The sequence below is a fragment of the Condylura cristata genome, unplaced genomic scaffold, assembly GCF_000260355.1.
Source record: "Condylura cristata isolate star-nosed mole 26May11 unplaced genomic scaffold, ConCri1.0 scaffold00004, whole genome shotgun sequence".
NCBI lineage: Eukaryota > Metazoa > Chordata > Mammalia > Eulipotyphla > Talpidae > Condylura > Condylura cristata.
In genome coordinates this window covers 39,817,618-39,830,381 of record NW_004567105.1, presented here as the reverse complement: position 1 = coordinate 39,830,381, position 12,764 = coordinate 39,817,618, and the positions used below count along the sequence as shown (strand labels likewise).

At 36.9% G+C, this 12,764-nt stretch overlaps 1 protein-coding gene across 1 annotated transcript in view; it reads left to right on the top strand.

Annotated features, from left to right (window-relative positions):
- The window catches only part of ABCA13 (ATP-binding cassette, sub-family A (ABC1), member 13), a 436,597-nt gene that overhangs the window by 255,740 nt on the left and 168,093 nt on the right, over window positions 1-12,764 (top strand). Inside the window, exon 42 of the mRNA XM_004676530.2 lies at window positions 4,389-4,494. Within this exon, the coding sequence (XP_004676587.1) occupies window positions 4,389-4,494 (106 nt within the window). The remainder of the gene's footprint in view (window positions 1-4,388; window positions 4,495-12,764) is intronic.

Genomic DNA, 12,764 nt, shown 5'->3' with positions numbered 1-12,764 from the left:
CTATTGTGAATAATGTTACTATGGACATGGAGGAAGTGTAGCTATCTCTTCAACATACAACATAGTTTTCTTCAGATATATCTTCATAGTGTAACTGCTATTATATGTTGTATTTTTTAAGACTTATTTATTTATGCATATAAGAACTAGGGTAGGTCAGAGGTGTGGGGAGTGTTGGTGAAAGGATTCACCAGAGACAGAGTGGGGAGCAGAACAGGTGGACCAACTTAAACACATTGCTGAGGGGAGCAGTGGGCAAGATAGGAAAAGTCTGCAGCTCCACTTGATTAACGCCTTGGCTGGCCGGAGATCTAACTCATGCCGCTGTCTCTGGCACTAGTTTGATAACACTGTCTTTAACCCCTGTGCCATGAAGGAGGCTCTGTTGTTGTAGTTTTAAATTTTTTTGGAAACCCTGTTTTGCTTTCCATAGTGGCTGCACCAGTTTACATTCCTAACAAGAACGCCCAAGAGCTGCCTTTTCTATAACACTATTTTTCATTTGCTTTTCTTTTGAGGATAGCCCTTCTAACAGGTATAAGTTGCTATCTCATTATTTTGGATTTTAATTTTTTTTTAAAGATTTATTTATTTGTGCATACAGAACTGGGATACAGGCCAGAGGCTGAGGGGTGGTGAGAGACAGAGTGGGGAACAGAACAGGCAGATCGATGAAGTACATTGCTGAGGGGAGCAGCAGGCGGTTCAGGTGAGGTCTGCCACGCCATGTGGTCACCTCCGGGGTAGGCGGAAATCGAACTCATGCGGAAGTGGCTTTAGCTTCTCAATGCTGTGCTTTAACCCGCTGCACCACTGTGGAGGGCCACTGGATTTTAATTTTATATATTATTATTCTGAGCATGTTTTCATGAACTAATAATATCATGTGGTATGTCTTTGGAAAACTGTTCTTCCTGTTTTTATCACATTTTTATTTATTTAATTTCATTTTTTATTTAATTATTACTCATTTCATATAGTTGATTTACTTAAAAATTAACAAGAGTAGCTTAAGGAATCCCATTTGATATTCTTTTGATGCAACTCCAGTGAAACCATCAAAACATTAATTAAAGGTAGGCTTATCTGGCCCTCCCTGGTGGCGCAGCGGGTTAAAGCACTGCACTGAGAAGCTAAAGCCACTTCCGCATGAGTTCGATCCCCGCCTGCCCCGGGAGGAAACCACATGGCGTGGCAGACCTCTCCTGACCCGCCCACTGCTCCCCTCAGCAGTCTACTTCGTTGATCTGCCTGTTCTGCTCCCCACTCTGTCTCTGGTGAAGTCTCTCACTGCTCCTGAGTCTCTGGCCTGTACCCCAGTTCTGTATGTACAAATAAATAAATCTTTAAAAAAAAAAAAAAAGGTAGGCTTATCTAATGGACTTTCATGGAAAAGATGCCTGGTGTGAGTCTGTTTTGGTTTATATATAACTAGCTGTTAGTCTCTTCTGTTAGAAGTAAAAGGGAAACACAAAAATGTAGGAAAATATGCACATTAATGTGATGCCAAGCTTATGTTAATAGTATAAAAAATATACTTCTTAAACTGTGAGTAGTGTAGTTCCAATGTGATATGTTTAACCTGTGCTCAAATAGCTTCCCTTCTGGCTGCTTGGTTTTGTTTTCTCTTTTGAAGGGGTGTTTCTAAATGTTGAACAGGCCTTTCTTATCCTATCTACAATGAGAAATATTTGTAGCTTTTGCATTTTCTAAATAAAATGAAGTGTTTGTTTCCCTATTCTGGCTATTTAAAAATTGCTGTGAAGATCTGGCATTCTAGTACAAACATTGATTTATGCTGTACTAGAGATAAAACTACATTGTAGAGCTTTCATACCCCAAAGTCAATGGTATGTGATGAACCTCCTTATGAATTCTCTTTCATTAAAGCCACGGTTAATTATGGCTCCGTGAAGTATTTGTCAAGGAAATCTTAAGGACTCCAGTCTATCTGTTTCAATTTATCATGTAAATAACAGCCTGGGAAAAGAATGGCGATGTCTGCCATTAAGAACCCAACCTTTTATGTAGCAATCATTATTATTTTACTTAGAATAACATGACCTTTTAATCCAATGGTCAGTTACATTGACATTTTTGTCTCCACTGACAATGTGCCCGCAGTTAAGGTGAACTGGCACCAGGTGGCAATCATAACATTCTTATGTTCTTAGCCTTGTATTTGACATTTGTAATTTGGAGATTTCTCAGTATATCCTGATAGTTCAGTATATGATGATAGTTCAGTATATCCTATCCGTATTTCTCCTGATAGTTATGTTGTGTTGCAATTCACTGTATTCTCTACTGATCTGATATTATTGAGAACGAAACATTTTCCCTTATCCTGTGTTTCCTCCTTCAACACGGATATGTAAACATGTGCACATATTACACATATGTGTACCCAAATGCAAAATTGGAAAAGGAAGATAAGTAGTGTTAAAATAATAGCTGATTATTATCAGTAATTTCATTTGTTATCAAGATATACTTTATGTAATTCACAATTACATTCAGAGAGTAAATGAAAATTCCACTTAGAATAAGATATAAATATATTTTAAAAACTTATGAATATATTAAAAAAACTTCTTTTCTATTTATTTTTGTTTCTCATTCATTCTTTATAAACACTTAGTGAATATTGTTGATCTCTAATTTACCTATTCCATGTGGGTGTCTACCCCTCTTCTTCTACCAGGTACTCACAGGGCCAGATATTGCCAGCTTCCATGTGTCCGGCATTGTTTTCACCATTTGGCATACAAATGTATTTATTGCGTGCAACAAATTTAGTTTGTGTGTCCTTGCGTTACAACATGACAACAAAACAAATAAGAGTAGTATAATAGTTTTCCTAGGGTGATATATTGGCCCATAATGTTAACAATTATTTTATTTTTATTGTTTGTAGAAATCTTGAGGTTTGCAGCTTTCCTTGGGGGGTCTTAATGGGACCCAGCATGTGGTTATCTTTCAAGTAAAAGTAATCACACCTGACCTACTGAAAAATAATGGCCTCTCACCCAGGGGCGGACACAGATTTCTCTCAGCAGGATTCCCTCCCAAACTAATTAAACAGGTGCAGATGATTTGTTTCTCTCTTCTGGTGCTCTATCTCCCCTGTGGGCTAAGGGCTTCTCAGAATACCTTGGAGACAGTGAATACCCTTTTACTTGTTTCCACAAGTAGGTGATGATCTGTCAGAATGGTAGTGTTTCTCAGAAATTAGAAGTCTGGGAAGTTGCTAACTTGGATACTTGGTTGTCAATAGTGAGAGATAGACAGAGACAGTTGATTGAAAACGGCTGGAGTGGGGACACCCAGATCTCTATATTTGTACACAGTGGTGGATGTGTACGTGCAAGATACAGATAAAGGCGCAAGTCAAGCACTGACCCGTCCACAGAGAACCTTGAGTAAATGTCAGCTAATGTTGTCAAAACATACTTTCCAAGTATGTGCTAAGCACCTAAAAACCATCCTCATGAACTTGAACTGCTATTAATATCTGGTTTTATACACAGCCAGTTCACCTTTCTGGGGTGGGCGTGGGATGGGTTTCTGTGCCCGACCATGCAGAGCTGGCTAGGAGGAGCCTTAGCCCTTAGAACCAAGTCCCCAGACCTTTCCATGTTGATCTGCCATTCTAGAAGTTCATGAGACAAATCACCTCTGCTCTTGATCTTCCTGATGCATACACTTGCTCTTCCTGTCAGGGTACACTGTCTCCCTCTGCATTAGTCCCTAACAAGCCTCCATCCAGAGATGACAAATTTCCATCCTAACACATCTCCCTCTGTCTGGATTCACATGACTTCTTCATCTCATGCTCCATGACTGGGAGATAGCTCTTGCTTTTAAACTTTTTGAGGTTGGATTGCTGTTTCTAGCACTACTTAATGTGATCAAATTGCTTATTTAAATTTTCACATATTCTTTGTGAAGAATTGTGAAAACTAAATGCTCACTCAATTGTGAGCATCACCAGACTATTTCCTCATTCATCATGAATTTCTAAGCTGCTTGTACAATAAGCCACAAATTCCAACTTAGTTGAGTTACTGTCATGGATACCACTTCTCCTTAGTTTGCTTCCTCCCTGCCTACTCCTGACTGTTTTGACCAGGCCCTACCAGAACGTAAGGTCAGATTTTACTCATTTTCATATCCTGTGAGCAGTTTTGCAATCAGCTCCAAAAGAACCAGAGACCTACATGGCCTTACACTTTTGCTATTTAAATGAGTAACTGAGTAAAACAATGAGTTTGGTGTATCTTGTTGTAATATACAATGATGGAGTGATGGAGGAAAAGAAAAAAAATGTGATGTGATGTGGAAAGGGATATAAACTAAGTTTGTTTTTTTTTTTCATTTACAAAAAGGTATTTCTGATGCTTTTGCAAGATTCCAAAAAGCAACCTGACATCGCCCCAGGGCCCAAATTGGAGCAAAAGTCCCACAAATCTCTGAAGGCAGCTCCTGGTTATTGTAAGTACTGCGTATTTCTTTGCTTTTCTGTTGAGGGATAAGGTCAACTGTCCTCATAATACAAGGGCATATTTTTGTATTAAAAGCCAAATAGAAAGAGACTAAAGATACTGAAAGTATATGACAACATAGGAAATGTAGAGTTCAGAGGCAGGAAACTTTATCTTGACCTGACTAAAACAAGGCATGTTTGAGTTCTATTTTTCGTAATTATATTATATATCAAAGTTCTTACTATATAAATTAGAGTAATAGAAAAAGGTCATCTTGTTTTACCTGCTACACAAGCAACTGATTCAGCTATATTCATGCCATACATATTATGTGAGATACTTAGTGGGGGTAGGTAACTTGGGGGGGAAAACATATATATGTAGATATGTGTATATATATACACATGTATGTACATACATGCATTCATACATATGGATTTTACCTATACAGCTCCTCATACATTGGGATCAAAATGTGGTTGGAAGTCTCTGTTTAGAGACATTAATGATCAGATAGAGTTCTAATTTGGTTTCCAGGTGTGGCACTGCAGCTCTTGTCAACCCAATTTCACTTTATTTATAAGCAATGACTCACCAGGCCCGGAGACTTCTCTGCGGTTTAGAGGATGATAGCTCTTAGAGCCTTTGATCCCCATACTGTAGCACTTGTCATTTTTAAAACTAAACAGTTTTCATTTTTAAAATTATTCTTAAATGTATTCACATTTTATTCATTTATCTGTCAGCGGATATTTGTATTGCTTCTACCTTTTAGTTACTATAAATGCTGTGAAATACATTTGAATATACAAATATCTATATGAATTACTGCATTCTTTATATTACTTTTGGGTTTATATAAAAACGGAATTGCTGAATTATATGATGTGTTTAGCTTTTGAAATAATGCTATTGGTGCAATGTTGGATTATAACACACATGTTTTTTAGGAGTATCGTTTCACACCTCTACAAATATATGTTATCACACCGCACATACCCATCTAAAACCCTAATTACCCTCCACTATCATCCACGGGGTCTCCTCCCGATTTTTGTCCTCATTCTCCACCCTCACTCCCCTTTTGGTAACCCTGATTCAGCTGTCAAATTTCAAGTGTGTGTGTATTTTTTTTTTCTGTTCCTTTGCTTTCTTATTGCCCACAGATGGATGAAATAATCTAATATTGTCTTTCTCATTGTGACTTGATTTACCAAACAGAATCCCCACTACTTGTATCTATGTTGTCATACTGGCAATATTTCCACTTTTCAATAAAACTGAGGGATATTCCATTGTGTGTGCATACCACATACACTCGCTCCACTTTTCTATTGTGTTTATAGTTTGGCTATTGTAAATATTGCTGCAGTGAACATAGGTATGCATCTTTCCCCTTAAATAGGGTTATTGTATTCCTACAGTAGATACATTGAAGAGGGATTATTGAATATATTTTAAAAGATTTATTTATTTATGCATAAAGAACTGGGGTACAAGCCAGAGGTGCAGGGGCGATGAGAGGCTTTATCAGAGACAGAGTGGGGAGCAGAACAGGCAGAACTGAGGAAGTATGCTGCTGAGGGGACAATAGGCCAGTCAGGAGAGGTCTGCCGCGCCATGTGGATCACCTCCGGGGCAGGCGGGAATCAAACTCAGGCTGAAGTGGCTTTAGCTTCTTAGTGCTGTGCTTTAACCCGTTGTGTGACCAGGGAGGGCCCTGTTGAGTATTATTTTTATGATCTATTTTAATGCTTTGGGAAACATCCATGCTGTTTTCCAGAGATATTTACCTGTCTTTAAACTCACCAGTGATCTGATCCTGGTATTCTTTTTTGGAAGACTTTTGAATATTGTTTAAATTCCCTTGCTTGTTCAAATTTTCTGTTTCTGATTTAATCTTGGATGGTTGCACGATTTGTCCATCTATTTTATATTTTCAGTTTGTTGGCATAAAGATGACCATATTTATCTCTGATAACCTGTATTTTTGTGATGTTTGTTATGATTTCTCCTCTTTCATTTCTTCCTCTACTTAGAGTTATCTCTGTGTGTGTGTGTGTTTCTTTCTTAATGAGCCTAACTAGAGTTTGTTTGCTTTTTCAAAGAGCCAGTCCTGGGCTTCATTGTAAAACCTTACTTCTATTTCATGCAAGTTTTATTTTTTTTTTTCCTTTCTTCCTGTGGCTTTTGATTTAATTTGTTCTTGTCCTTTTATTTCCTTAAAGTGCAAGGTTAGATTGACTGTTTGCATGCTATCTTTCTTGTTTCTTAATATAAGCTTGCATCATTATAAACTTCCTACATCCTACTGTGTTACTATTTCCCATATGTTCTCTAACTCCTGTCTTTATTTCTTCTTCTCCAGTTAGTTTTTATTTTTCTTTTGATTTTCTTGTTATCCCACTATTAAACAAATTGTTTAATCTCCATGTGTCTCAAATGGTTACTCCACATTTTTGTGGTTTGATACAACAAATAAAAAGAGATCATATTTAATATGATTTGTCTTATTAAATTGATTGACACATGCTTTGTGACTAAATGCATAGTCTGTCCTTGTGAATGTCTGTGAAGAATATATACTCTGTTTTTATTATTTATAGTGCTCTATAAATTTGAATTAAGCCCATCTGGTCTAACCTTCATTTAAGATTGTTGTTTTCTTATTTCCTATTTGATTAATTTGTCCATTGATGTAAGTGGGGTGTTGAAGTCCCTTATTACTATTGTATTGTGAACATCTTTTTTTTTAAAGATTTATTTATTTGTACATACAGAACTGGGTACAGGCCAGAGGCTCAGGGGCAGTGAGAGGCTTCACCAGAGACAGAGTGGGGAACAGAACAGGCAGATTGATGAAGTACACTGCTGAGGGGAGCAGCGGGTGGGCCAGGAGAGGTCTGCCACGCCATGTGGTCACCTACGGGGCAGGCGGGAATTGAACTCATGCATGCGGAAGCAGCTTTAGATTCTCAGTGCTGTGCTTTAACCCATTGCGCCACCAGGGAGGGCCAGTGGACATTTGTTTTTAAGTTTGTTAAGAGTTGCTTTAATATTTGTACATAACAAACTATTGGTTGATGAGGTGTATATCTTCACAGTGTATTGACATCCCTTAATCATTATATAATGTCCATCCGTGATGCTTGTTACTATTTTTTTTTTTTTTTTAAGATTTACTTACTTATGCATACAGAACTGGGGTAAAGGCCAGAGGCACACAGGAGCTGTGAGAGGATTCACCAGAGACAGAGTGGGGACCAGAACAGGCAGATCCATAAAGTACACTGCTGAGGCGAGCAGTGGGCGGGTCACGAGAGGTCTGCCACGCCATGTGGCTCTCCTCAGGGCAGACGGGGATCAAACTCCTATGGGAGTGGCTTTAGCTTCTTCGTGCTGTGCTTTAACCCGCTGTGCCACCAGGGACAGCCTGTTACTATTTTTCGCTGGAAGTTTATTTGATCTGATGAAATGACGGCTATTTATACCATACTTTATGGTCCTATTTGGTTTTAGGCCACTTAATTTGAGTCTTTGTTATCTTTGGAACTGAGGTGTATCTTCTGGAGACAGTAGGAAGTGGCTTTTGTTTTCTGCTCTAATCTACCACACTGTGTCTTTTTATGGTTAGTTCAGACTATTAATATTTAGGATAATTGTTGCTATGTAAGTATTAATATTTATTGCTATTTTTTTCTATTTTTTTCCCTTTATTTCTCGGTTTTTATGTTCCTCTCATTCCCTTTCCTTGTGTTTTGGAATTAGTCTCTTGTGTACTCATTAGACTCTTTTTTTTTTAATGCTTTCTTTTTAAAAAAATATTTATTTTCTTATAGAAGAACTGGCCAGAAGTATGTGTGTGTGTGTGCATGCATGTGTGTGTGAGACTGTGAGAGGATTTACCAGAGACAGAGTGGGGAGGAGAAAAAGCCGATCTACTGATATATACTACTAAGGGGAGCAGTGGGCAGAATAGGAGAGGTCTACTGTGCCATGTTGGTTAGCTCCCTAGCCAGGGTTCAAACTCAGGCTGTTGAAGTGGGCCTGCAGTGGTAATACTAAGTCTTAACCCCTAGGCCACCAGGGAGGCCCCCTAGATTCTACTTTTATTTTCTCCATTTCTTTTAAGTAACTTCGTTCTAGGTTAGTATATATTTTATAGATGGGGCTCTATATTTAAAACTTATCTTAAGTTGACAGTAGGTTAATCTTGAGCTCCTTAAACCACACCAGTTTTACTCTGCTCTGCTTTTTCAATCAAGTGACTTCCTACTAATGTTTCTTTCCATTTAATGGTTTAGATGCTAGTCATTAATTCACCTGTTGCTTGTATGTAAGTCTCTTTATTACTCATTCACTCATTGAAATCTTAATATCAGCTTAGTTGGAAAGAGAGTTCTTGGTTGGAGATGCTTTCCTTCAACCATATCAAACAGGTCATTATAACTCTTGTGACTGTTAATGTTTCTTCTGAGAAGACTGCTGATTGTGGATTCCCTGATATGTGGCTCCTTTTATCCTGTTTTAATATTATTTCTCTTTAAATTTTGTCTATAATTATTTGAAAGTTGCTTCAATACTGTTACTTTAAAAGATTTATGCATACAAGAACTGGGGTACAAGCCAGACGTGTGAGAGGATTCATCATAGACAGAATGGGGAACAGAACAAGCAGATAAACTGGGACACAACACACTTCTAAGGGAACAGTGGATGGGACAGGAGAGATCCACCACACCATGTGGGTCACCTACCTGGCCAGGAATTGAACTTATGCTGCAGTAGCTGCAAATATCTTCTTAGTGTTGCACTTTAACCTGTGGTACCACAAAGGAAGGCCTGTTTCACTATTCTATATTCCAATCAGGAATGCACATTTGTCCATTTGTTGATTTGTATATCTTTCTCAGAAATATGTTCCTATGTTTTGAAGTCAATGTTATTTTTAGATTTATTTTAGGCTCACAGCAAAATAGAATAGAAAGTACACAGAATCCTTATATATTTGGTTGTGAGAAAGACTTATACACACAGCCTTTCTCACAATATTCAGCAGTAGAGGGATATGTAGAAGAATCTATATTAAGACCTGTCATTTATATTATGACTCACTTTTTGTGTTGTATGTTCTATGGGTTCTGAAAAGTATATAATAATTTACATTAACTTTTGGCATATTATTAAATACATGCATTGCTCTAAAATCTTCTATCCTGTCATCTTATCTAATCCTTAATAATTGTGTTTTCCCTTTTGATGTTGTTGGTTTCTAAGTTCTTTATATATTCTGGATATAAAGTTCTCATTAAGTATATGATGTATTCTCTCATTCCTTGGGTTGCCTTTTTAGTATGTTTATTGTGTGTGTGTGTGTTTTTTTTTTAAGATTTATTTATTTGTTCATACAGAACTGGGGTACAGGCCAGAGGCTCAGGGGCGGTGAGAGGCTTCACCAGAGACAGAGCAGGGAGCAGGGAGCAGAACAGACAAATCAACGAAGTACACTGCTGAGGGGAGCAGCGGGCCGGTCGGGAGAGGTCTGCTGCGCCATGTGGTCACCTCTGGGACAGGCGGGAATCGAACTCTTGCGGAAGTGGCTTTAGTCTCTCAGTGCTGTGCTTTAGCCCGCTGCGCCACCAGGGAGGGCCCCGTTTATTGTGTTTTTTGATGCACACTTTTTTAATTTGATTAAGTTAAACTGAGCTTTTTTTTTCTTTTGCTTGTGCATTACGTGTCATACTCAAGAAATCAAAGTCATTATTCTTTCTCATCTTTCCTATAAAAAATTTATAGTTTAAAAGATATTATATATATATTTTGATCTATTTTGAGATAAGATTTGTTTTTATTATATGTAAGGGTACAATTTAAATTTTTTATGTGTATAACCAGTTTTGCCAAAAAAATCATGTTAAGGCCCTCCCTGGTGGCGCAGCGGGTTAAGGCACAGCACTGAGAATCTGAAGCCGCTTCCGCATGAGTTCAATTCCCGCCTGCCCCGGAGGTGACCACATGGCGTGGCAGACCTCTCCTGACCCGCCCGCTGCTCCCCTCAGCAGTGTACTTCGTCCATCTGCCTGTTCTGCTCCCCACTCTGTCTCTGGCGAATCCTCTCACCCTCCGCATCTCTGGCATGTACCCCAGTTCTGTATGAATAAATAAATAAATCTTTAAAAAAAAATCATGTTAAAATAGTTATCGTTTTCCTGTTTAATACGCTTGGCAGTGACATTGAAAAGCAATTGACTGTGTGTATGAACGCTTATTTCTAGATTTTTTTTCTTCTGTGCCACTGATCTATATGTCTGTCATTATACTAACAGCACTCTGTTTATATTATTGTAATGATTTAGCAAATTTTAAAAGTAGGAAAAGTGTAGTACATTATTATTGTTCTTTTTAGAATTGTTTTTGCTATTCAGGGTCATTGTGTTTTCACTTGAATTTTAGATTTTTTTTATTGTCACTAAGATTTTGATAGAGATTTAACATGGTGTGCAGATTACTTATTTTTCCCCCTTATAATATCTCCCTCTGGTTTTTATCAGGGTAATTCTGATCTCTACAAATAAGTGAAGTACTCCCTTCCCTTAAGATTTATATATTTTTAGCTTTGAGAAATATTGGTGTTAATTCTTCTATAAATTTTTGATAGAATTTACCTGAGAAGCTATCAATTACTGGGCTTTTATTTGTTAGAAGGAATTTGTGGTTCATTCTACTTATTAATTATAGATATTTTGATCCAGAATTTCTATTCCTTAATGTTTCAATCTGCTTGGACTGTATGATTTAGAAATTTTCCATTTTTTTATAGATAATACAATTTGTTGGCATGCAGTTGGTACATACTACTCCCTTATAATCCTCTTTGTTTCTGTAAAATTGGTAGAATTAACTCCTACTACTACATTTTTGTCTTTAGTTATTTGAATCTTCCTTTTGTTCACATTAGTCAGTCTACAGAATCTTTGCCAGTTTTGTTGATATCTTGTACACACAAGATAGCAATATAACAAGTCTTGGTTATGTTGATTTTGTCTCTCTTTTTTTTATTTTTCATTTTATTTTTTTAAAAGATTGTATTTATTTATGCATACAAAAGTGGGGTACAGACTAGAGGTGCAGGAATAGTGAGAGGATTCACCAGAAACAGAGTGGAGAACAGAACAGGTAGATAGACAAAGTACACTGCTGAGGGGAGCAGTTGGGGAGACAGGATGAGACAGGGTGAGACAGGAGAAGTCTGCTGTGCCATGTGGATCACCTCTGGGGCGGGGATGGAACTGGCACTGGAGCGGTCACAGTTTGGCTTAGCTTCCTAGTGCAGTGCTCCAACCTGCTGTGCCACCAGGGAGGGCCCATTTTATCTTTCTGATGTGAGCTTTATTCATTACTTCCTTTTGCTAGATTTTATTTTGAGTCCACATGTTTTGACTTTGCCAATTTTCCTTATGTTGTTGATTTCTAATTTCATTCCTTCATGATAAAAAAAAAAGATACACTGTATGATTTTAATCTTTGTTTTATGGTCTTAGGTATGAGCTAAGGTAGAATAAATATAAACATTTGAGAAAAATGTGTGTTCTGCTATTTTTGCTTAGAGAGACCTCATATTTCTATTAAGATTAAATATTTGGGGTTTATATCTTATTTTCTTAGTGATCTAGTTGTTGATGTTCTATTGAAAGTGGGATATTGAAGTCTCCTGAGTGTTATTTTAAAGCTGTCAATTTTTCCTTTCAATTCAATTCAGTTAGCTTCATATATTTAGCTACTCTGATTTTTGTTACTTTTGTGTTAATTTTTATATCTTGGTGATTTGACATTTTCACAAAAATTAATACAAATATTCTTTTTTTCTTTCAACTGATTTTTACTTAAAGCTTATTATGTGTCATAGTAGTATAACTACTTGTTTTCTTTTGGCTAGTTGTTGCATATTTTTAATCCTTTTACTTTCAATTTGTGTGTCTCCTAAGATCTGTAGTGTGCTGCTTTCATACTGTGTGATTAAATCTTACTTTTTTATCCATCCTATGTCTTTTGATTGAGAAGTTTAATTCATTTATATTCAAAATAATTACTATTTTGATATAACTTATTTTGCCATTTTATTGTTTTTATCCTTCATGTCATACAGCATTTTTAACCTTTCTCTCTTGCCTATCTTGTTTTAATTATATTTTTAGTAAAGGTATTTTAAGTCTCTTCTCATTATATTTTGTTTATAGTCTTATAATTTCCCTTTGTTTATATATTTTGTAGTTATCA